General features: G+C 40.7%; 2 protein-coding genes across 2 annotated transcripts in view; one reads left to right on the forward strand and one right to left on the reverse strand.

The window, feature by feature from the left end:
- The window catches only part of chga (chromogranin A), a 569,746-nt gene that overhangs the window by 13,688 nt on the left and 533,900 nt on the right, over positions 1-22,158 (forward strand). The window lies entirely within an intron of this gene.
- Positions 443-17,850, reverse strand: leg1.1 (liver-enriched gene 1, tandem duplicate 1). Its single transcript, XM_088324645.1, has 8 exons — positions 17,502-17,850; positions 14,038-14,124; positions 13,892-13,965; positions 8,399-8,503; positions 8,206-8,324; positions 5,084-5,225; positions 3,919-4,015; positions 443-732 (listed from the first exon to the last, which is right to left on the reverse strand). Exons 1-8 carry the CDS (start codon positions 17,797-17,799, stop codon positions 581-583), a joined length of 1,074 nt encoding a protein of 357 aa, XP_088180771.1. The 5' UTR covers positions 17,800-17,850; the 3' UTR covers positions 443-580.

Below are 22,158 nucleotides of genomic sequence, written 5' to 3' on the forward strand. Positions count from 1 at the left end.
AAATCAATCAGACTAATGCCCATGAACTTTTGAGTCTTTCTGGATTTGTTTATGTGTCACGGAATGGAGTGGAAGGGGGGTGACCGGACCAGAACGGAGGCAGGAAGGGAGAACTCAATTGCGTGACGATCCAAAACTTTTATTTACCAAAATAAAAGTTGTCCATAACTCAGGGACAAGACAGAACAAACAGGTTTTAACTAAACGTGCAAACACAGGCTTCTTCCAACTCAACAAAACAGGACAAGGCATAACAGAACGGACAATGTGTATATAATGAGCCAGCACCCGCAAAGCCCACAATCCAGCCTTAAATAGCAGACACGCGATTAGTTGAACTGCTTCAGCTGGTGCCCAGGGGGCGGGGCAGACCGGTCGCCAAGGCGACCATGACATTATGCCACGACCGCCTGCTTGTGTTTGACAATAACGACAACACACGTACAATTTTTAAACATTTTAATCAGAGAAGAAGCAACAATTTGCATCCTGTGTTTTTCCTTGGTAGCTTTAAAAAAAAAAACTAAGAAAAAATGAGAAGTGATCTTTGCTGGTGTGTTTGGTAGGCTGATGTCGCCCTTCAGCAACCTGTGGCCATGCTGGTGATAATAGATAGGAAAGTGCTGGTGGCATAACCGGGATTCAGGAGGAGCTGCTCCAGCATCTCTCGGCCTTTCTCCCGGGTGGTCACCGAGCACATGGCGCTGCGCCACATGCGCACCAGGGTCCCGCCTGCAAAAGGGAAGTTGTTTTAGACCAGTGATGTCAAACTCAGTTTAGCTCCGGGCTCCACCGTAGTTTCTTAATATTATGCTTTTTCATCCAGTCTATGTTAGAAGGGAAGAGTAAGGTGATGAAGTGGGCATGGCGTTAGAAATAAGGTTGCATGGACGGAAGAAGTTGAAAGCTTTAGGTACAGTGGAACCTGGGTTTTCGAACGCCTCTCAGTTCGAACAAATCGGAGTCCGACCAAAAATTTCAAGAAATTCTTGCTTCGCTATTCGGTAAAAAAATCGGAGTTCGAACGCCGGTAATGCGTGAGTGCGTACGCTAGGATGCGCTGCTGAGCGGCGTACGGGTGTAGATCGCTCTTTACGTGACCAACTGTTATCGCGTGCGGACGTGCTTCGTTTTGCTTTCGCTTTTAATATAGGTGTACGAAGTGTTTTAGCCCCTAATTATGCCTCCGAAGAAAGTCAGTGCAAGCAGCAAAATTGCTACAGGTGAGAAAAGAAAAGTAGTGCGTACAACTATTGCATTTAAGAAAGAATCAATAGCAAAATATGAAGGAGGTGTGCGAATGTCTGATCTTGCTAGGGAATACCCCACCGTCCACCTGCGCCTTCTGCTGACCACCACAAAGGTAAGAAATCCTATTCATAATTCTTTTCTTTATCCTTTTTTTAATTTTTACACGTTCATGTTAGCGTAATCTTTCGTACGGAAGATTACGATAACGCAAACGTACAATTAGCCTGGGTTAGCTTCATGTTTACATTAAACATTCAAGGTAAACATTCAGGGTGTTGGAACGCAGCCCCCTTTCCAATGAACCACTCACCACTTGTTGTGGAGACCCGGGTGCTAAATGACTTGTAAACGACCTGATTTTTTTATTTTTACACGTTCATGTTAGCGTAATCTTTCGTACGGAAGATTACGATAACGCGAACGTACGATTAGCCTGGGTTAGCTTCATGTTTACGTTAAATATTCAAGGTAAACATTCAGGGTGTTGGAACAGATTAAAATGATATACATTAATTTTAATGGGAAAAATTATTTCGGTGATCGAACAAAGCGGTTTTCGAACAGGGCTCTGGAACGGATTATGGTCGAGAACCAAGGTTCCACTGTACTTGGGTTGTGATGTGGCTGCAGTTGGTGGAATGGAGTGAAAGGTATTGCACGGAGTGAATCAAGGAAGCAAGGTTTTGGGTGCTCTGAGGAGAGTGGTGAGCAACAAGAGAATGAGTATGGATGTTAAGAGGGGACTGTATGAGATTGTGATTGTGCCGACTGTGTTGTATGGTGCAGAGACTTGGAGCCTAAACGCAGATTTGAGAAGGAAATTAAATGTTTTTGAGATTAAGAAGTCAATGGAAGGAGACCAAGAAGAAGGCGGCGATTGACGTGAATGGATGGTGTTATGAGTGCACTGCAGGAAAGAGGTCTAAATATAGTGGAAGCTCGAGCTCTTGTTGGTGATAGGAATGAGTGGAGAGCTGTTGGAAAAGGATAGTGGGATGTTTAGACGCGTTCTAAGGGATGGGCAGGGCACCCGTATGATGCGGCAGGGGTAAACCAGTGAAAGCTGTCAGGCCCTGCTCTTAAACAAAAGAGTGTGTTGTGTCACCCTGAACAAAAGAGTGTGTTGTGTCACCCTGACCCGAGCGACATGGCCGCTTTCTTGTGTCCCGTTTCATCTGGAGGGACAAAAGCATGGCCAACTTAGGTGCCGAAGTGCCTAACTTGTTTGGGTGTTTGGACATTTGGGTTGGCCATGGTTCAAAAAAATGTTTGTGTGTGTTTTTTGTTGCTTTTTACCTTTTAAAAAATATATATATATTTGTATGTGTTTGTCTTGCTGTCGGTCATCCCTTTCAAGGGATATGACCAGAGTAGATAGATAGATATGTTAGTACCCTACCCTACGTGTTATAATCATGGATGACAAGGGATCTTTTCTAAGCATTTATTCCCCAAAATTCATAAAAAAACTGATTTTCATGTTTGGCATTCAACGCGTTTACTGCTTTATTTTAACAGTTGAGTAATTGCAGTTTTACACCTGAACCAACTCACCCTGTTATACAAACTCAAGTGGGAGTTATGAAAAAAGAAAACACAGGCTGTTTTTCATAATTGTGCAGTTTTGAAATGAACAAAAATAAATACAAAATGAAAGTTTTAGCAGTTTATTAGCAAAAATATGAGACTACTTCAGATAAAACTGCCAGGTTGATGCTACTAAACTCGAGATGCTATGCTTACTGCCCACTAGAGGTCAGAGGGAGCATTTGGTTTACATTTATTTTGAAAATCATACCTCTTCAAATAAATTAAGAAGCATGGTTGACATGCCTGGCAAACATGTTCAAAAGATAAATATATCAGTTTATTTTTTTATTTTATTTTTATCGTTTTGTAGAGCTTTCAACGTTAGTTAAGAATTCCGTTTCACAATATCAAAACATAAATGATGAAACAATTTCAGAACATTTGCATCAAATACTATGTTCTAATTCAATTACAGTGATTTTATATGGTCGCAACTGGGTAGTGGGCTGTTATCTCCCATCAGGGTTGGGTAGGGTTACTTTAACTGGATTACTTTCAATTACTTTTGGATTACTCCAATACCAAATATGCTAATAAAAGACAAAAGAAAGTATCAAAGCCAGGAGAGAAAGCTTACCACGTGTTGTGAGTCATCATTTGATTCATATTTAGTTTCTTTTGTCTTTTATTCACATATTTGGTATTGGAGTAATCCAAAAGTAATTGAAAGTAATCCAGTTAAAGTAACCCTACCCAACCCTGTCTCCCATTCATAAAACAAAGGCGCGAGCCCCCTAGCAGTTTGACAGAGGGTGCAATGATGATTTAAGCCAGAAGATGGCATCATCAAGTAGAACATTTTCTAATTCCGGACAGCACCTTAAATAATCTGTAAAATTCTTTGTCTTAGTTTTATAATCTCAAATAGGAATTACATTGGACTAAAGGCCATTTTAAAACAATTATTTAGTAGTTTTCTGCTTTTTGTGAAAGAAGTTGAGTTTATTAACCATACTGTGGTTATATCTTGTTGTTTTTTCCCCTTTAGAGTCAGAGTCAACTGCATGTATGTCAAAAAAATAGCAAAAAAGGGTTAACACTGTTGAAAACATTCATGTGTATTTGAAAAATTCCTACCCAGCATTGTGTTCATGCTCTTCATCCAGGAGAAGACAGAAAGGGTGTGGTTCTCCTCCTGAGTCAGGTCAGCAATGTTGGGTGCTTGGTCACCTTCCTTTTCATCAAAATGAAATCAGATGAAACAATGAGGAAAATAGAGATCTCCTACCAGTGTTCCCTCTAAACTGCGCGCGTGCGCAATTGCGCACTGCTCGCACATTCTCGGCGCACAAGAAAATCTAGCCAGCGCACAAAAATGAGGGCTCAAAATTACTAATCAAGAAGCGAATTAAGTCAAAGTTACAGTGCATGAAGGTAAAAATACACAGGTTCCCCTGACGTTGTGTCCTAAATGCGCTATTTTGAAGTCGAGTCGCAGTAGAACGAAGTTGAGTAAAGTTAGTAGAGTTTGTCGAGAACTGGCTTCTTCGGCTCGGCTCACTAAAAGGAACCTGGCTCCTTCGGGTCCTAAACGGCTCTTCAGGTTGTTTTTGCTTGTTTATTCCCAACATGAAAGAAAAAAATACCAAAATGAAAAAGTAGTGAAAAGCTGAGAAAAAAAGAAACAAAAGGAAGTGAAAAAAGAAGGAAAAATAAAAAAAAAAAAAAGCCAGAAAAAAAGAAAAAGAAATGTAGGAAAAAAGTAAACAGAGAACAAAAACAAAAAGCAACAGCTCGGAAAAAAATAAAAAAGAAGTGGAAAAAAAACACGGAAAAAAAGAAAAAGTTTGTGTTGCATTCAAATAATTTCCAATTATATCAAGTGAATCTTGTTGCCAATATTGTACTTCCACTCAAAAATGTGATTAAGTACAGTTCTGTATCTTACAACCGACTCAATAAGCCCCCAAAAATGTTAATATTATGCGACAAATTATATTAGGAAAAAAAAAGAAATTGATATCTTGTGAAAGAATTGTAAGAACAAACAACGTTTGTAGGCCCTACAACCTTTGCAATAGTACATGAGTCAATTCATTCAAAAATCATTTTGCATTGCCGGAAACTCAGCAAAATGTAACTTGATGTCAAGTTTTGGACATGTTTGTAATTAATTATCTTGCCACACTTGGGATTGCTGTTGCTCACTGATGTTTCAAGCGTTGCTCCCCGACTTTGTGTGAACGCTCAGACCCCTGGAAAATTACAGGGAACATTGTCTCCTACCCTACCTCCACCTTACCTGCAGGATGCGTCCTGGAAGCGGTGTGAGGAACAGGACGGACTTGTCCATGGAGGACTGGAAATTGGCTGCCGATACATATTCGGCTGAGTTGAGCCAACTGGAGGCGAAGTTCACCTCGGGGGCGGAATAGGCGCTCTGTCTGTACCACAGAAAGAAATAACATTGAGATCAGCATTTCTGCACATTGTGCGCTTTTACTCTATCTTTGGTACTACATAAAGCAACTTGTTTTATGCAGATAATGAATTACTGGTACTATAGAATACTTCAATCCCCTAGCCATGAGCTTTGTGGTGCGGGCGTAATTCATGATTCCCAACAAGGTACAATGAATACAGTTACGGTGGCGCTGTCTTGAGCAAGAGTACGAGGACGCTGAATTCCTCCTCATGGAGATATTCTCCCTACCGTACATATACTAGCATCCAAGCCGAATTTAAAACTATAAAATAAAATACTGAAATCGAGTTGTCAGCTATATACCAGTAGGGCGGCAGTAGCTCAGGAGGTAGAGCGCTCGACTTGGGATCCCAGTTCGAATCCCGGCTCGTCCGTGTTACATGTCGAAGTGTCCTTGGGTAGGACACTGAACCCCTAATACCCCCAATAAGCAGGTTAGCGCCTTACATGGCTGCAAGGCCGCTATTGGGAAATGTAGAGCACATTGTAAAGCGCTTTGGGAAGTCATTGACTTGAAAAGCGCTATATAAATGCAGATCATTCATTCATTCATTCATTCATACCAGTGTGTGAAATAACGTCTGCCCGGACGCCCGGGGTGTGCATCTTTTACGTCGGGCGTACAACTTACAAAACGTCTCCGCCCAGGTGGCCGTCAACTTTATTTCTATTTCGAAATCTTCGTTCGGTTTGGAAATTTCGGTTCGTTTGGCAATTTGCATACCCCACAGCCAATCAGAAGCCTGCATCGAATAACTTCGTACTTCCGGACTTTCCCGAGCATTATAAGGTCGTGCATTTGCATATCATTTTCCAAAGTAGACGCACAGAGAACACAAAAAAAATGGAGAAGTGGTTAGGAATCAAGCCAAAACCTCAGCCCCAGAAGATTCAAAAGAAGCTAACAAAATTTATGACGCTACAAAATGTAAACGTACATTAAAAGCATCGTGGAAAGAGAAGTTCACCTGGTTTGTAGCAGACGACGCAACACAAACATTGCATGAATGAAGATGAGTCAATACAGGTACATACTGATGGCAGATGGAAAACAGCGATGCAATGAATGTTATAAGTAGATTTAGAGTTTTAGACACTATATATACACATATTTGGTTGTTTGTCACCAGTAGTAAATGGTAGGCAGCACGTAGCAAGGTCATTGCTTCTACAGGAATAATGGGAAAAAACAAACAAACAGGAAATCAATAGGACAAACGTCAACACAGAAATAAGCATCCTGAATCTCATTTTCAAATAAAGTAACTCATAACCAGTGTTGATACTAACGTGTTACTTTCCCAGGTAATGAGTACCGTAATGCGTTATTAATAGAATTTTAAAACTAATTTCTCGTTACAACATGGTGCATTATTGGGGGCTAGCTCAGGAGGTAGAGCGCTCGTCTTGGGATCAAGGGATCCCAGTTCGAATCCCGGCTCGTCCGTGTTACATGTCGAAGTGTCCTTGGGTAAGACACTGAACCCCTGATACCCCCAATAAGCAGGTTAGCGCCTTACATGGCTGCAAGGCCGCTGTTGGGAAATGTAGAGCACACTGTAAAGCGCTTTGGGAAGTCATTGACTTGAAAAGCGTTATATAAATTCAGATCATTTCATTTCATTATATCGCTACTTCTTAAAAACTGATCATGAATTACAACGTTCGCTGATCCCGAACTGTTCCTGTTTGCTCACGATGTGACTTAAAACCCTCAATCCGCCAGCAACGCTTAATCGGGTGGGCGTATTCATATTTACTGACAAATTACAACTACTTACAATTTTGGTGGCACTGACTTAAGAAAACGCTGAATTTCTCCTCAGGGAGATATTCTCCCTAATGTACTCATTTACATGTCGCATTTACAACTATAAAGTTATATACTGAAATCAGGGGTCAGTTTATTTGCACATATTTGGTTGTGTGTCGCCGTTGGGGAATGGTAGGCATTAAGTTGGGAGAGGGCGTGTATCATGCAAGAACAGGTAAATAAATGGGGCAGACATGAGCTCAGAATTTACATTAAAAGTGTGTTGAATTTATTTTTTTTAAACTTGTGTGTCGTGATGACTGATTAGTATCACATGTGCCCGTTCATTTGGCGCCAGCCACTGGGGGCTACCTGATTGGTTCCCTGTCCTTTTTATGCCCAGTCCTTTCACTTTCCTGTTATCAGTCCATCAGCTAACCTCTGTTTCTACAATGCAAGCAGTTTCACTCTGACTCCCGTCGGTCCTGCTTTTTGCGCCCGTTTTTTCCACCCGTCCGTTCCTGATTTCCCCGTTTGTCTCCGGCTACGACCTGTTTATGACCCCGACCACGTTTGCTCTCCCGTCCCGGCTTACAACCTGTTTCTGATCCCGACCATGTTTTTGCTCTCCTGGCTATCGACCTGTTTTTCCGTCCTTGACACCGCCATCTCCCGCTCCGGAAGATCCACTTTCGTATTCGGATCACAATCCCATCGTGTAAGCGGCTTGCTTCCCGCGTCCAGCGAGCACCAGATCGCAGGCGCTGCCCTTCCTCCTTCTATCAATAAACTTGTGGTTAACGCTACACATTTGGGTCCTGATTCCGTTCTGGTCGTGACAGTGTGAATATCTTTGCATCACACCGTACATGGAGAACCTAAGAAGACGTTTTGGACCCAAAAACGGAGAAGAAAATCTTCGAGTGGCTTGATGCCCAGTGACAAAATGGATATGGAGTGTCTCGGCTAGGTGTTTGTTTGCGAGCTCTCGAGATTGCACAAAGAAATAGTAAAGGTTCACGTCTTTTAGAGGTTGGTGTACAGATTTTCTTCTGTTTCTTGGATCATATCATTCAAGGCTTATATGCGAGTACATACGGTAATTTGTAACTAGATAGTTACTTGGTGTTAGTCAATGAAGTAACTGGTAAGTTATTTGCAGATCTTGAAGGAAAATAGGACTTACTTGGCACTGCAGGCGGCCGCGGCGTGCAGTGAGGCCATGTGGGCCGCCCAGTAGAGGCCGAGGATGGAGTCTTTCTTCTCGTTGTCGGGCAGTGCGGACTCTGCGGTGGTCTTGAGGCCCTTGGGACACGCAAAGACCACCGAGTGAAACCCGCATCTATGTGCCGGCTCGAAGTACCGCATGCAGCGCATACCAGGAAGAAAGCGTCCCATTTAGTCATCACATCGGCGAAGTTTGTAGCACAATCGGCGTAGGTGGTGCAGAAGCCATCGGTACCCTCAGGGGCCTGCATCTGGACCTGGGGTGGGGGGCATAAGTCCTTTCATTTGCACAGTGAACACCCATGAAAGTGAATTCAGAACTGTGTTTGCATTTTGTGTCGGGTGGGTCTAAAATGGGGCCTGATGGAAATCTTGGGGTCCTGACAACTTGAATGCCTGTGTACGCATTAGATCACAGGTCAAAGAGGTGGCCCGCGGACAAGATCAGGCCCGCTAAGGGATTGAATCTGGCCCGCGAGACAACACTCAGAGAAGCGCAAGAGAAAAACAAGCTGCAGGTTGAAATGTGTCCACTTGATGTTGCCAAAGCCAGGTGCCTTGAACAAAGACACTGTACTTGTATTTATCTCTCTCTCTCTCTCTCTCTCTTTTCCACCCCTTTTCTCCCACTCTGTCTCTTTCACTCTCTGTGTCTCTTTTTCCCTTCCTTTGTTGGTCTTTGTCTCTTTCTTTCTCTGTGTCTTTTAACCTCTTTTGCTCTAACTTCCTTTTTTCCTTTTCTCTCTATTCTTTCTCTCTTCATACCCTTTGCGCTTTCTTTTCTCTTGTCTCCTTCTGTCTTTCTATTTCTCTTTGGATTTCTTTATTCCTCTCCCTTTCTTTTACCCCTCTCTCACAAATTTTTATCTTTTGTTTCTCACGCTCTCTCCCTCTCTCTTTTTCTTTCTTTGTCCCGCCCTCTCTCCTTTTCCCTCCCTCTTTCCCTTATTTCTTTATCTCTTTTTCTTTTCTTTAATCTACTAGTCTGGCCCCCGACAGAATGTTTGTCCTATCGTGTGGCCCCCGGGGTAAAATGAGTTTGACACCCCTGCATTAGATGAAAAAAAAAAAAGCACCATGGGAAACTATTTAACGTTAAAAAAAATACTCAAATATTAACAACAAAATAAATATGTCAATGTACATATTGTATCACGTACATTATATATCTTGCGTTTTTAGTTCATACAGGTTGTCACGGTTGCCATGGCGCCCAATTGGCCCTGCCCGTGTGGCGCCAGCTGCGGTCTGTTGACAGATTGGCTTTCATTTTATTTAAGTTCAGTGTTCTCACTCTCCGTTTGTCAGTCCGTCAACGAACCTCTGCCCCGCAAGACGTTGGTTTTGACTTGGTCCTGTTGCCTGTTGGTATTCCTTGTTTGGTATTGTTCCCGTTTATTTTTGTCCTGTTTAATATCGGTTTCCAGTTTCGTTCCCGTCTAGTTTGTCCTGTTTATTTTCGGTATCCTGTTTCATTATCAATCCTGTCTGTCCTGTCCTGTCCGGTATCTACCCCATCTGTCCGATATCTGCTCGGGCAATTGGTATCAATCTCGTTGGTCTCTGGCTTCCTGTCTTTCCATGCCAGACCGCTGCCTAACATGCATGACTCCCCATTTCCCGTAAAATAAAAGGCTTGTGTGAGAATCGTCACGCGTTTGGGTCCTGATCCTGTTCCGGTTCATAACACAGATGATAATAAATCCTACCATAAATTTGAAATAGTAGTATTTTCATATGTATACAATACTTTGTATGCAATTTCAAAATTATTTTTACTTTTTTTCCCCTTAAACTTAGGTAGAGGTATTTATTTGTACATTATTTGAATCATTTAAATTGTTTTAAATGTCCCATTTTTATTTATTTATTTACCCATTTAATTCAATTTTTTTAGGCAGCCATTTTATCTTTATATAAAGCTCTGCGAGCATCCTAATAATTCATTGAAAAAATAGTAAAATATAATTTAGTAAACTATATTAACAGATTAAGAAAAACAAAATATTTCTTAAAAATTGTTGAATAAAGATATTTAAAAATGACAACTAAAAACTATATTATTATTTAGTCAAAATAACTACAACAAAATAAAATATAACTAAATTAATATTTATTGTCATATATAGCTCTCCTTGTGCCACAATAATTCATAAAGATGCCGAAAAAGAATTGAGTAAAATATACTATGAAACGAAGGACCACTAAACATCAATAAATAAATTGTTAGATACAAATATGTAAAACTAAATATGTAAAAATAGAAAATAAAAGTATTCAAAATAACTAAAATGAATTATAGTTAGATAACATTTTTGGCTTCTTGCTCCCTAAAAATCTACTTAAAAAAATATTCATTTTAATTTTAATAATTTTTTAACTAAAACATATTAACATATTAAGAAACCCTATATATAAAAAAGTTCAAAAAATATAAAAATATATTAAAATAGTTAAAAAAAAGGAAAAAAAAGTGCTATCATAATTCTGTTCATAACTAAAATTAAATATAGTTAAATTAATATTTTCCTGCATATATAGCCCTGCTTGAACTCTAAAAATGTATAAAAACGCAAAAAAACCCAAAACTAAAATATATAAACGATTAAGAAAACCTAAATATTGATATATAAATAGTTAAAAATAAAAGTTAAAATAAAAAAAGGGAAAATAAATAAATAAAAAAATAAAAATAAAAATATATATATATATGGAAATAGTTAAATAAAAGTAAAACAAATAAAAGTGAAATCATAATATGATTCAAAATGCCCCCCAAAAAAATATTAAAACACTTATTTTTATTTGGGTATTCATTTTTTAAAAATTCACATTTCCAATTATTTTGGAATATTTAATAAATATTTGTTCAATTTGACTTTTGATTAATGAACTACTTTCTTCTATTATTCATTTATCTTTTAATTGATTGATTTTTCCTTTTCACTTTGTGGGTACGCCACCACTGGCTATGATTTTTGAACCCTTGTAGATTTTTCCAGATAGTTTGCTGGAGTGAAAGTTATTGAGTGTCTCATATTGACGATATCAATGCACAAAAGCTCAAAGAGCAAAAAAAAAACAAAGGGAAAAAAAACAAAAACCTGGATTCCGCACCTTGACTTTTTGTGCAACGGTCCTTTTCCAAAGTAGAAATCAAATAGTCCAAAATAAAAACAGTCCTAGGGCGCCCTCTGCTGGACTAAAGTGATACTACTACTACTACTATTTTCTGTTCCTTTGAAAACTGCTAACTTTCTTTCAAGATGAAACAGTCGAACACTCCAAAGTTGAAACTTTTATGCCAACTTTGTAACGAAGCGATGTTCAATAAAAAATACAAACGAAAAATAAAACGGTCTTAGGGCGCCCTCTCCTGGATAGTGATAGTACGACTACTCTCAGCTTCACAACGGAATTGTGTACAGTCTTGTTTGCATTGATTTAACATTGTTGGTGGCTTAGAGATCACGACGATGTAGTCAGTTGTGGACGCTTTTAACAATGAATTGTAATTGATTTGATTGATTAGTTGTTGCAGCCCTAATTGAATCTGTTCGTAGTGATCAGGAAGGGTTTTTTATGGGTATTTAGGGTTGGTTCACTTTAGTCCTTTTGGGAAGTATGAAATGATGTTCTTCTGCCTGTAAAATGCATCACATCCTTAATCTATTCAGGGTCTCTTCATTTTCCTCATGCTGAGGTTTTTGAGTTTTTCCTTGCCCTCATGTAGGTTTCAGATCAGGGGATGGTGTCATAATAGTCTGTAGTTTGCAATAGTCTTTGGTCTGTGCTGCTCTTTGAGACTCCTTGTGATTAAGGCTGTCACAAATAAACATGACTGGACTTGACTGAGGTCTTTGAGTTTTTCCTTGCCCTCATGTAGGTTTTAGATCAGGGGATGGTGTCATAATAGTCTGAAGTTTGCAATAGTCTGTGGTCTGTGCAGCCCTTTGAGACTCTTTGTGATTAAGGGTGTCACAAATAAACATGACTGGACTTGACTCAGGTTTTTGAGTTTTTCCTTGCCCTCATGCTGGTTTTACATCAGGGGATGGTGTAATAACATTCCGTAGTTTGCAATAGTCTGTGGTCTGTGCAGCCCTTTGAGATTCCTTGTGATTAAGGGTGTCACAAATAAACATGACTAGACTGAGGTTTTGAGTTTTTCCTTGCCCTCATGTAGGTTTTAGATCAGGGGATGGCGTCATAATAGTCTGAAGTTTGCAATAGTCTGTGGTCTATGCAGCCCTTTGAGACTCTTTGTGATTAAGGGTGTCACAAATAAACATGACTGGACTTGACTGAGGTTTTTGAGTTTTTCCTTGCCCTCATGTAGGTTTTAGATCAGGGGATGGTGTAATAACATTCTGTAGTATGCAATAGTCTGTGGTCTGTGCAGCCCTTTGAGACTCTTTGTGATTAAGGTCATCCCAAATTAACATGACTTGACTGAGGTTTTGAGTTTTTCCTTTTCCTTATGTAGGTTTTAGATCAGGGGATGGAGTAATAACATTCTGTAGTTTGCAATAGTCTGTGGTCTGTGCAGCCCTTTGAGATTCCTTGTGATTAAGGACATCACAAATAAACATGACTAGACTTGACTGAGGTTTTTGTGTTTTTCCTTGCCCTCATGTAGGTTTTAGATCAGGGGATTGTGTCATAACATTCTGTAGTATGCAACAGTCTGTGGTCTGTGCAGCCCTTTGAGACTCTTTGTGATTAAGGTCATCACAAATTAACATGACTTGACTGAGGTTTTGAGTTTTTCCTTTTCCTTATGTAGGTTTTAGATCAGGGGATGGAGTAATAACATTCTGTAGTTTGCAATAGTCTGTGGTCTGTGCAGCCCTTTGAGACTCTTTGTGATTAAGGTCATCCCAAATTAACATGACTTGACTGAGGTTTTGAGTTTTTCCTTTTCCTTATGTAGGTTTTAGATCAGGGGATGGAGTAATAACATTCTGTAGTTTGCAATAGTCTGTGGTCTGTGCAGCCCTTTGAGATTCCTTGTGATTAAGGACATCACAAATAAACATGACTAGACTTGACTGAGGTTTTTGTGTTTTTCCTTGCCCTCATGTAGGTTTTAGATCAGGGGATTGTGTCATAACATTCTGTAGTATGCAACAGTCTGTGGTCTGTGCAGCCCTTTGAGACTCTTTGTGATTAAGGTCATCACAAATTAACATGACTTGACTGAGGTTTTGAGTTTTTCCTTTTCCTTATGTAGGTTTTAGATCAGGGGATGGTGTAATAATAGTCTGCAGTTTGCAGTAGTCTGTGAAGCCCTTTGAGACTCCTTGTGATTAAGGGCGTCACAAATAAAAATGACTTGATTTGACTTCTCAAAGACAGGGGAATAAAATTAAAAGGTCAGCAGGGACACGATAACAGAGCAGCTAGCTTATCCGAGCCATTGAAGGGAGTACAGTCTGTATCTGTAGTCTGTTATAATTATAACTTTATCCTCCTTGTTTTTATAACCTTATATTCTCTGTTCCTTTATCTTCTTGGTTTCTTTTATCCTCACTGTTAATATGTGGAACTGGAGTGCCATGCCCAATTTCGTTGTCACAATATGTTAACCCATTTTGTAACCATGACAATAAAGGTATATTCTATTCTATTCTATTCTATTCTACCTGGACTCCTGCTCCGAATAATCCCTGCTGGGCGGCGGACAGGAAAGGCAGGACGGACACAAAGTGGTTTACGCCTGGAGGACAGAGAAGACAATTTGTTTTCGGATGCTATTTGTTTGCAATGGTGGGCCGCGATTTATACTTACAGCCCCACCAGCTCTGGGGAGAGATGCACATGGCATCCCCCGTCTGCAGCCCGCAAGTTGTGGCGCCGGTCGGGTCGGCCAGACGGCCTGGAGGAAAACAGAATTTCAGGGGTCTGGAACCTCATTGACCCAAAGAGCCATAAAAGCGAAATATTCCGATTTATTTATTTTTGAAGAAAGCCAGTAGCTCAGGAGTTAGAGTGCTCGTTTTGAGATTGAGAGGTCGCAGGTTCGATTCCCGGCTCCTCAGCGTTATATGTCAGAATGTCCTTGGGTAAGACCCTAAATACCTAATGCACAGGTGTGAAACAGGTGGCCTGCGGGCCAGATCAGGCCCGCTAAGGGATTGAACACTCAGAGAAGCGCAAGAGAAAAATAAGCTGCAGGTTGAAATATGTTAACTTGATTTTGCCAAAGCCAGGTGCCTCGAACAAAGACACTGTACTTGTATTTCTTTTTCTCTCTCTCTCCACCCCTTTTCTCCCACTTTCTGTCTCTGTCTCTTTCACCCTCTGTGTCTCTCTTTTTCCCTTCCTTTTCTAACTTCCTTTTTTCCTTTTCTCTCTTTTCTCTTTCTCTCTTCCTACCCTTCACGCTTTCTTTTCTCTTTTCTCTCCTTCTGTCTTTCCATTTTTATTTTTATTTCTTTCTTCCTCTCCCTTTCTTTTCCCCTCTCTCATGACTTTTTATCCCTTTTGTTTCACACGCTCTCTCCCTCTCTTTTTTTCTTTCTTTGTCTCCTCTCTCCTTTTCCCTCCCTCTTTCTCTTATTTCTTTTTTTTCACTGGCCCCCGAGTTAAAATGAGTTTGACACCTCTGCCCTAATTCCTCCGATAAACAGGTAGATGCCCTACATGGCTGACACTGCTATCGGTGTGTGTGTGAATGGGTAAGTGTGAAGCACATTGTAAAGTGCTTTGGGGGGTCTTCATTAACTTGAAAAGCGCTATATAAAACCATTTACATTCATGTTTTAAGATAATAATGCCAGAGCCAGTGTCCCATGTTAACAAATATACAAGTTTGATCTCCTTCACACCAGGGGTGATTTTAGGATCAGAACTGAGTGGCTAGAGTGTCTGGTTGGGTTTTTTTTCTTCTCATTTCTTTAAAAGGTACATTGTGTAAAATTTGACCAGTATACGGCACTTAATTGTTCAATGCGAGCAAAAACCAGAGCAGAATGAGCATAAACAAACATGGCGGCGACTTCTAGGTTTGTATTCAAGTATGTACAAGAAACACACGTTTCTGGACGTATAATTAAAATAAATAACATTGGTATGATAATTCATGTATTTTTGCCTATTAATCAAATCCACATTTCTTTTTTACCACGAGGAAACACTAAATATCACACACTGTACCTTTAAAGTGATTTCAGTCAATATTTTTAATAGACATTTTGTTGTGTCGAGCAGGGTTTCCAGTTTTAAAGTTTGTTATTATAAAAAAAATGTTTAAAGGATTTAAAAGTTCGCGGCAGAGTGAAAATATAATAATATTTTTATAATTTAGTAGAATTATAGAAATGTCAAAAACGTTTTGATTTATTTTGTGCTGATATTTTTATTAGTAATATAAGAGACAGCCCAAAACTTTCTGCAGCTTTTTTTAAATTGTTTTCTTAATTTCTTTTTTCCTTTCTTTTTTTCTGTTTTCTTCTATTGTTTCTTTCCCCCCTAATAAAATGACTACATTTTTGCAGGCTTGGGGAGTAACGGAACTCATGGAACGGCGAAAATGATGTTGGCAAGCTGTTTGGATTTATTTTCATTTTGTTTCTGTCGCATTTGATGTTAGTTTTGCCAAAGATCAAAGAGATCAAAGCCAGGAGAGAAAGCTTACCACGTGTTGTGAGTCATAATCTTTTTTATATTTAGTTTCTTTTGTCTTTTATTAGCATATATTATTGGAGTAATCCAAAAGTAATTGAAAGTAATCCAGTTAAAGTAACCCTACCCAACCCTGCCAGTGGAGTATGCTGCCTTTTTTGTTTTGTGTTCCTTTTTCCATTTTTTATCTAGTGTCTTCCATTATATTTAAGCTTATCTTGTCCTTTATTGAGGAAAAGAGAGTTTTAAAAATGCGATCATTTTTGGGGGTACTTGGGTTAAATTTGACGGTGCTTGAGCACCCCCAGAAACAGGCTGGTTACGCCCATGCTTCCCACAGTTACTTAAGATCGTTGAGGCTCATTCCTAAATAATGACTACAAAACAAAGTTCAAGCAGTTTTTGTGTAAAAATGTCAGAATTAAACTGTAAATGAAAAGTTTATGGATGTGTTTCCTTTGGGAGAATGAAGCCTGCACTAGGCCTCCCCAATCTTGGCCCTAGACTGCTGTTTTTTTTCAAAAGCTGACCATGCGCCTTATAATACAGTGCGCCTTATATACGGATCAATATTAAGTCGCTAACTAAGGCAAGCAGCCGCCGACTAGATTTTCCCCCGAAGGCGAAGTCGTCCGCGGTGTATGCTGGAATTTATATACCGGCGTTTCATTTCCTAACCAATGTGTCAATCATCATTTGAATCAGTCACTATTGGCTAAAGTTATTCGGAGGTAAAGGGGGCGGATCCTTTTTATCATTTACAGGCTCGCATAGGCTAAAGGGGCGAAAGAAAGCCTTCAATTGGCCGAAAAAGATGAATGTGAATCACACGTTGGGTTGCACTACGGCATAGAGAAAACAATTTTTACTATTCTGTATTTGTAAATATTTTACTCTCCTGGATTTACTACACTCACGGTTGTAAGAAGACCATGGTTTCGTATCATTATTGAATATGATGGCTGCAAGAGAACTTAGGTGAGCTATGCGGCTTTATATTTTCCCGATATCTTGTTTTAGAACGATCTTGATGTTTCTGTGATGAGTTTATTTTTATACTAAATTCAATTCAAAGTGTTTATTGTCATATGCAAAGTAAAGAACCCCGTTTCCCCGCACAATAAAATTCTTGCTTTGCTGTCCACACAGTTGCCAGCAAAAAATAAAATGGAAACTAAGAAATGTTTGGCTTTTCTTGAATTCCGAGACTTTAACCTTCCGAATGATATTTGGAACGATGCATTTGAGTGATTGGTGATATCGTACAGACACCGTTTCCGTACATGTCTGAGACACGTATTTGCTTCTTTGCAAGCTTTGGGAATGTTAAGGGGGTAAGCAGTTTGACTGAACTATCTGACTGTTTTGTCGACGTTCCCATTGTAGCGCCTTATCATCCGGTGCGCCTTATGTATGGAAAATATAGGACCAAAAACTATTTTTGGGGGGTGCGCCCTATAACCCGATGCGCCTTATAGTGCGGAAAATACGGTATATAAATCAAGTAAACTGGAGAATGGAAACATCTAAGAGATGATTGTGACAATCAATGCAGATTTTTTTACGCAAGCGGAACAGCTGAAAGTCTGTACCATCGAACACGTTTAAGGATCATCACTATCCTCTCACCTGAAGTCACCATCCATCCGAACTGCAGGGGCAGACCCCACAATGGATTTTCGGTTGCGCCGGGGCCCATGGAGCCCATGAAAGGGTCGCTTCCGGCAATCAAGAGCCGGTACATACTCATGCGGTGCACGAAGTTCCACGGGTCGGGGCTCACGATGCCGTTCTGCACAGGTAGGTCGCTCACCTGGGCTGCCGTCTGGGCCCACATGATGGGGGCGCCGTTGTCCAAGATGACGGCCGAGTAGGCCGCGGATGCCGCCAGGGCCAGGAGGAGACAGGAAACCGTCGGACGCTGCATGGCTGGGACAGGAACGATCTTGAAGAGGAAGCGAGAGCGAGGGACTCTGGATTGAAGCTGGCTTTTGTACCTTTCTCGCTCATGTTATCAAAGACACGATCCACGTGACGTTTGGGTCAGCGGACCTGACGGCCAGATAAGAGATGTTTGGACAAAGCCATAGGGACTATTGACGTAGAGATCAATAAACAGTCTGAACTGTTTGAGCCTGAACTAGTCAGGCGAACTCTTTGTTACTTCTTCGGCATTAACGGTTTTTGAAAGTGATTACATTTGAACTTCTTGGAACTGTTTTTAAAGATGAGGCGGTATCAATGGACCAGGTTGAATAAGAAATGTTATAGTGGACTTCTCTTTGGCCCAGGGGTCAGATGATAGAAAAAACACTATCACAGGGGCTGGAGTAGTAAATTAAAGGCATCAAAAGTGTGCCTTAGGTGGAGACAATGTTCCCTGTAATTTTCCTTACGGGTCTGAACGTTCACACAAAGTCGGTGAGCAGCGCTTGAAACAACAGTGAGCAACGGCAATCCCAAGTGTGGCAACTAAGTCATTATCAAACATGTCCAAAACTTGACATCAAGTTACATTTCGCTGAGTTTCCGGCAATGCAAAATGATTTTTCTCTTTTGAATGAATTGACTCATGTACTATTGCAAAGCTCGTACGGCCTACAAACGTAGTTTGTTCTTACAATTCTTTCACAAGATATCCATTTCTTTTTATTTCCTAATATTATTTGTCACATATTATTAACATTTTTGGGGGCTTATTTAGTCCTGCACGGTTGTCATGGCGCCCAGCTGGCCCCGCCCCTTGACACCGGCTGAGACGCATTGAACTGATTGCTTGTGGAGTACTTAAACGCTCCTTTTGGGACTTTAAACCTGTTTTGTTTTGTCTTTGGTCCGTTTGTGTGTTGGACAACTTTTCTTTCCTAATTAAAGTGACAGATCTTCTACGCGTATGAGTTCCGACTCCCTGCTTCCCGGTCAGTTTTGTGAGACAAGGTTTCTTCATTCTCCTAATGCTGAGGTTTTTGAGGGCAGCACAGCAGCGCAGTAGTTAGCACATGTGTAGCACAGTTCAGCGGTCATGGAATCAAACCTTCCTGTGTGGAGTTTGCATGTTCTCCCTGTGCTTGTGTGGGTTCACTACGGGCACTCTATTTTAAAAGTTTTATTTAATAATCAAATTATCATTTTATTTTGTTATTTCTGATTAGCACTGCAACAGGGGGTTACACGAGAGACGTTTTCTTCAAAGTCCAACGAACTCCAGCAGAGTTCCATACTGTCAGTAGACCGTGGATAGTACCTGACATGCACTCAAATACAAACTATTACGCAAGGCCGATGTCCATGACCACGCAACATACTTGCACTTTCTACCAAGAAGATGACAGCAAACCACTTACATTGTTTTATTTTGGTTTCCCTATTCAGAGTTGGATTTTGTTTGTCATTTGTTAGATACACCCCGAGATATTTTTTGGTATTTTTATTGAGGTATTTGATCAATTTCAAATGACTCTCACATGTGCGGTCCCTTCTCAAGGTTTCTTCATTTTCCTCATGTTGAGGTTTTTGAGTTTTTCCTTGACCTCATGTTGGTTACAGATCAGGGGATGGTGTAATAGTGGTCTGAAATAGTAGTCTGTGCAATAACCTGTGCAGCCCTTTGAGACTCTTTGTGATTAAGGGCTATACAAATAAAAATGACTTGACTTGACTTGACTCATCTATAGCCAAAAGTTCAAGGTTCAAGGTTAGACCGGAAGCTAAAGAGATTTTATTGTTTAATCAGAGTAGTGTAATCAGCCAATTCACTTATTATTATATCGGTGTCTAAAATATTTAGTTTTAAATATGTAACGTCTCTGATGCAATATGCGTAAGGTCTTTATCAAAATATATGGCAATATATGGGGCGGCAGTGGCTCAGGAGGTAGAGAGCTCGTCTTGGGAACAGGTTCGATTCCCGGCTCCTCCGTGTTACATTTCGAAGTGTCCTTGGGTAAGACACTGAACCCCTAATACCCCCAATAAGCAGGTTTGCGCCTTGCATGGCTGCACGGCCACTATTGGGAAATGTGAAGCACATTGTAAAGCGCTTTGGGAAGTCTTGACTTGAAAAGCGCTATATAAATGCAGATCATTTCATTTCATTTCATAAAACATTGAGCAATTTAAAATGCGTATGAAATAAAAAGTTGGAGATTAATGTTTTAAAAGACTGAGCAATGTTCCAAAATCAGGTTTGAATATTGATGACTGTAAAATATAAGTCAAAGCTGTCACGGTTGCCCATTACCCTCACTTGGCCCCGCCCGTTTGGCGCCAGCTGCTGCTCGTGGCCTGATTGGCTTCCCTCCTGTTTAAACTCAGTGCTCTCATTCACTCCTTGTCAGTGGGTCAACGAACCTCTGCACTTGCAAGACTTGTATTTCGACTCTGTCCAGTATCTTGCTCCAGTCTCAAGTGTCCGGTATCGATCCCACCTGTCTCGTCCTGTCCGGTATCTTGCTCCAGTATCCAGTATCCGGTATCGATCCCGTCTGTCTCGTCCTGTCCGGTATCTTGCTCCAGTATCCAGTATCTGGTATCGATCCCGTCTGTCCCGTCCTGTCCAGTATCTTTCTCCAGCATCCGGTATCGATCCCGTCAGTCCCGTCCTGTCCGGTATCTTGCTCCAGTCTCCGGTATCCAGTATCCATCCCACCTGTCTCGTCCTGTCCGGTATCTTGCTCCAGTATCCAGTATCTGGTATCGATCCCGTCTGTCCCGTCCTGTCCAGTATCTTTCTCCAGCATCCGGTATTGATCCTGTCAGTCCCGTCCTGGCCGGTATCTTGCTCCAGTATCCAGCATCTGGTATCGATCCCGTCTGTCCCGTCCTGTCCAGTATCTTGCTCCAGCATCCGGTATCGATCCCGTCTGTCCCGTCCTGTCCGGTTTCTTGCTCCAGTATCCAGTATCCGGTATCGATCCCGTCTGTCCCGTCCTGTCCAGTATCTTGCTCCAGGATCCAGTATCCGGTATCGATCCCGTCTGTCCCGCCCTCTCCGGTATCTGCTCGTGTATCCTGTATCTGGTATCGATCCCGTCTGCTGTGTCCCGTTTCGATCTCTTCTGCCCCGAATCGCTGGCATTTGTGTTCACGCGCATGACTGCCCCGTTCCCGTAAAATAAAGCTTGTGAGAAAACGTCACGCGTCTGGGTCCACCATTTGTTCGGGTTCTGACAAAAGCCAAAAGAAACATAGCAATCTTGTCACAATTATAGCTAACTATCCCATTAATATGTGTACAATAATACAGGCAACAGTTTATTTTTATGTGTGGCAATATCAACGGCTTACTATGAAAATAAACTTGTGCAACAACTCAGTGCTCTCATTTTTTCTTTGTCGGTCCGTCAACGAACCTCTGCCCCGCAAGACTTGGGTTTTGACTCAGTCCTGTTTCCTGTTGGCATTTCCCGTCCGGTATTGTTCCCGTTTATTTTTTTCATGTTTAATATCGGTTTCTAGTTTTGTTTCCGCCTATTTTTGTCCTGTTTATTACTATCTCCAGTTTCTGTTCCCGTCTAGTTTGTTCTGCTTATTTTCGATATCCTGATTCATTATCTATCCTGTCTGTCCCGTCCTGTCCGGAAGCGACCCCATCAGTCCGATAGCAATTCGGGCAATTGGTATCGATCTCGTCGGCCTCTGGCTTCCTATCATTTCACGCCAGACTGCTGCCTAGCGTGCATGACTCCCCATTTCCCGTTAAAAAAAAGGCTTGTGTGAGTAACGTCACGCGTTTGGGTCCTGTTCCTGTTCTGGTTCATGACATTAAACATTTTTCAGTCTGCAGTAGCCCAAATATTCATGAACACCAAAGCAAACCTAATGAAATCCATGGACCTAAACAAGTCATTGGCATAAAAAGAAAATATAAAAGTACAGGTCGGATTTTTCCTCGTAAAGAGGCTTCACAGTGTTCTCTCCTGCATGCATGAAATACATGTCGGGTATGAAATACAGTACCAATAGAAAATAAAAACAAAAGGCCAGTGTGTCATATTTTTATTGAAGAGAACACGTTAACATTTTAAACAAACTGTGCAAGTAATCCAAATTACAAGACAAACATGCCAGGGGGCAACAAATAAATTACATAAAAATAGAAAAATACTTAATGATATTATTCGTTTTAATGACCCTTTGGTTGGGACCTTTATAGACAAAATGTACTGTCGTTAAGTTTAGCTATGATGACAATAAGATTGACGATAAAGGTTTATTTTGGGTTTAATTAATACATCTCAGTCATCAGGGTTGGGTAGGGTTACTTTAACTTGATTACTTTCAATTA

The sequence above is a fragment of the Urocampus carinirostris genome, chromosome 20 (genome assembly GCF_059441175.1).
Source record: "Urocampus carinirostris isolate Australia breed hairy pipefish chromosome 20, RoL_Ucar_1.0, whole genome shotgun sequence".
NCBI classification, from domain to species: domain Eukaryota; kingdom Metazoa; phylum Chordata; class Actinopteri; order Syngnathiformes; family Syngnathidae; genus Urocampus; species Urocampus carinirostris.

Excerpts from the sequence above, each read along its gene's own strand:
- leg1.1 (XM_088324645.1), bottom strand. The coding sequence starts at position 17,799 with ATGCAGCGTCCGACGGTTTCCTGTCTCCTCCTGGCCCTGGCGGCATCC. Across the intron at positions 13,966-14,037 it reads TCCCCAGAGCTGGTGGGGCT|GCGTAAACCACTTTGTGTCC; the intron begins GTAAGTATAAAT and ends TCTGTCCTCCAG. Across the intron at positions 4,016-5,083 it reads TTCCAGGACGCATCCTGCAG|GAAGGTGACCAAGCACCCAA; the intron begins GTAAGGTGGAGG and ends TTTGATGAAAAG.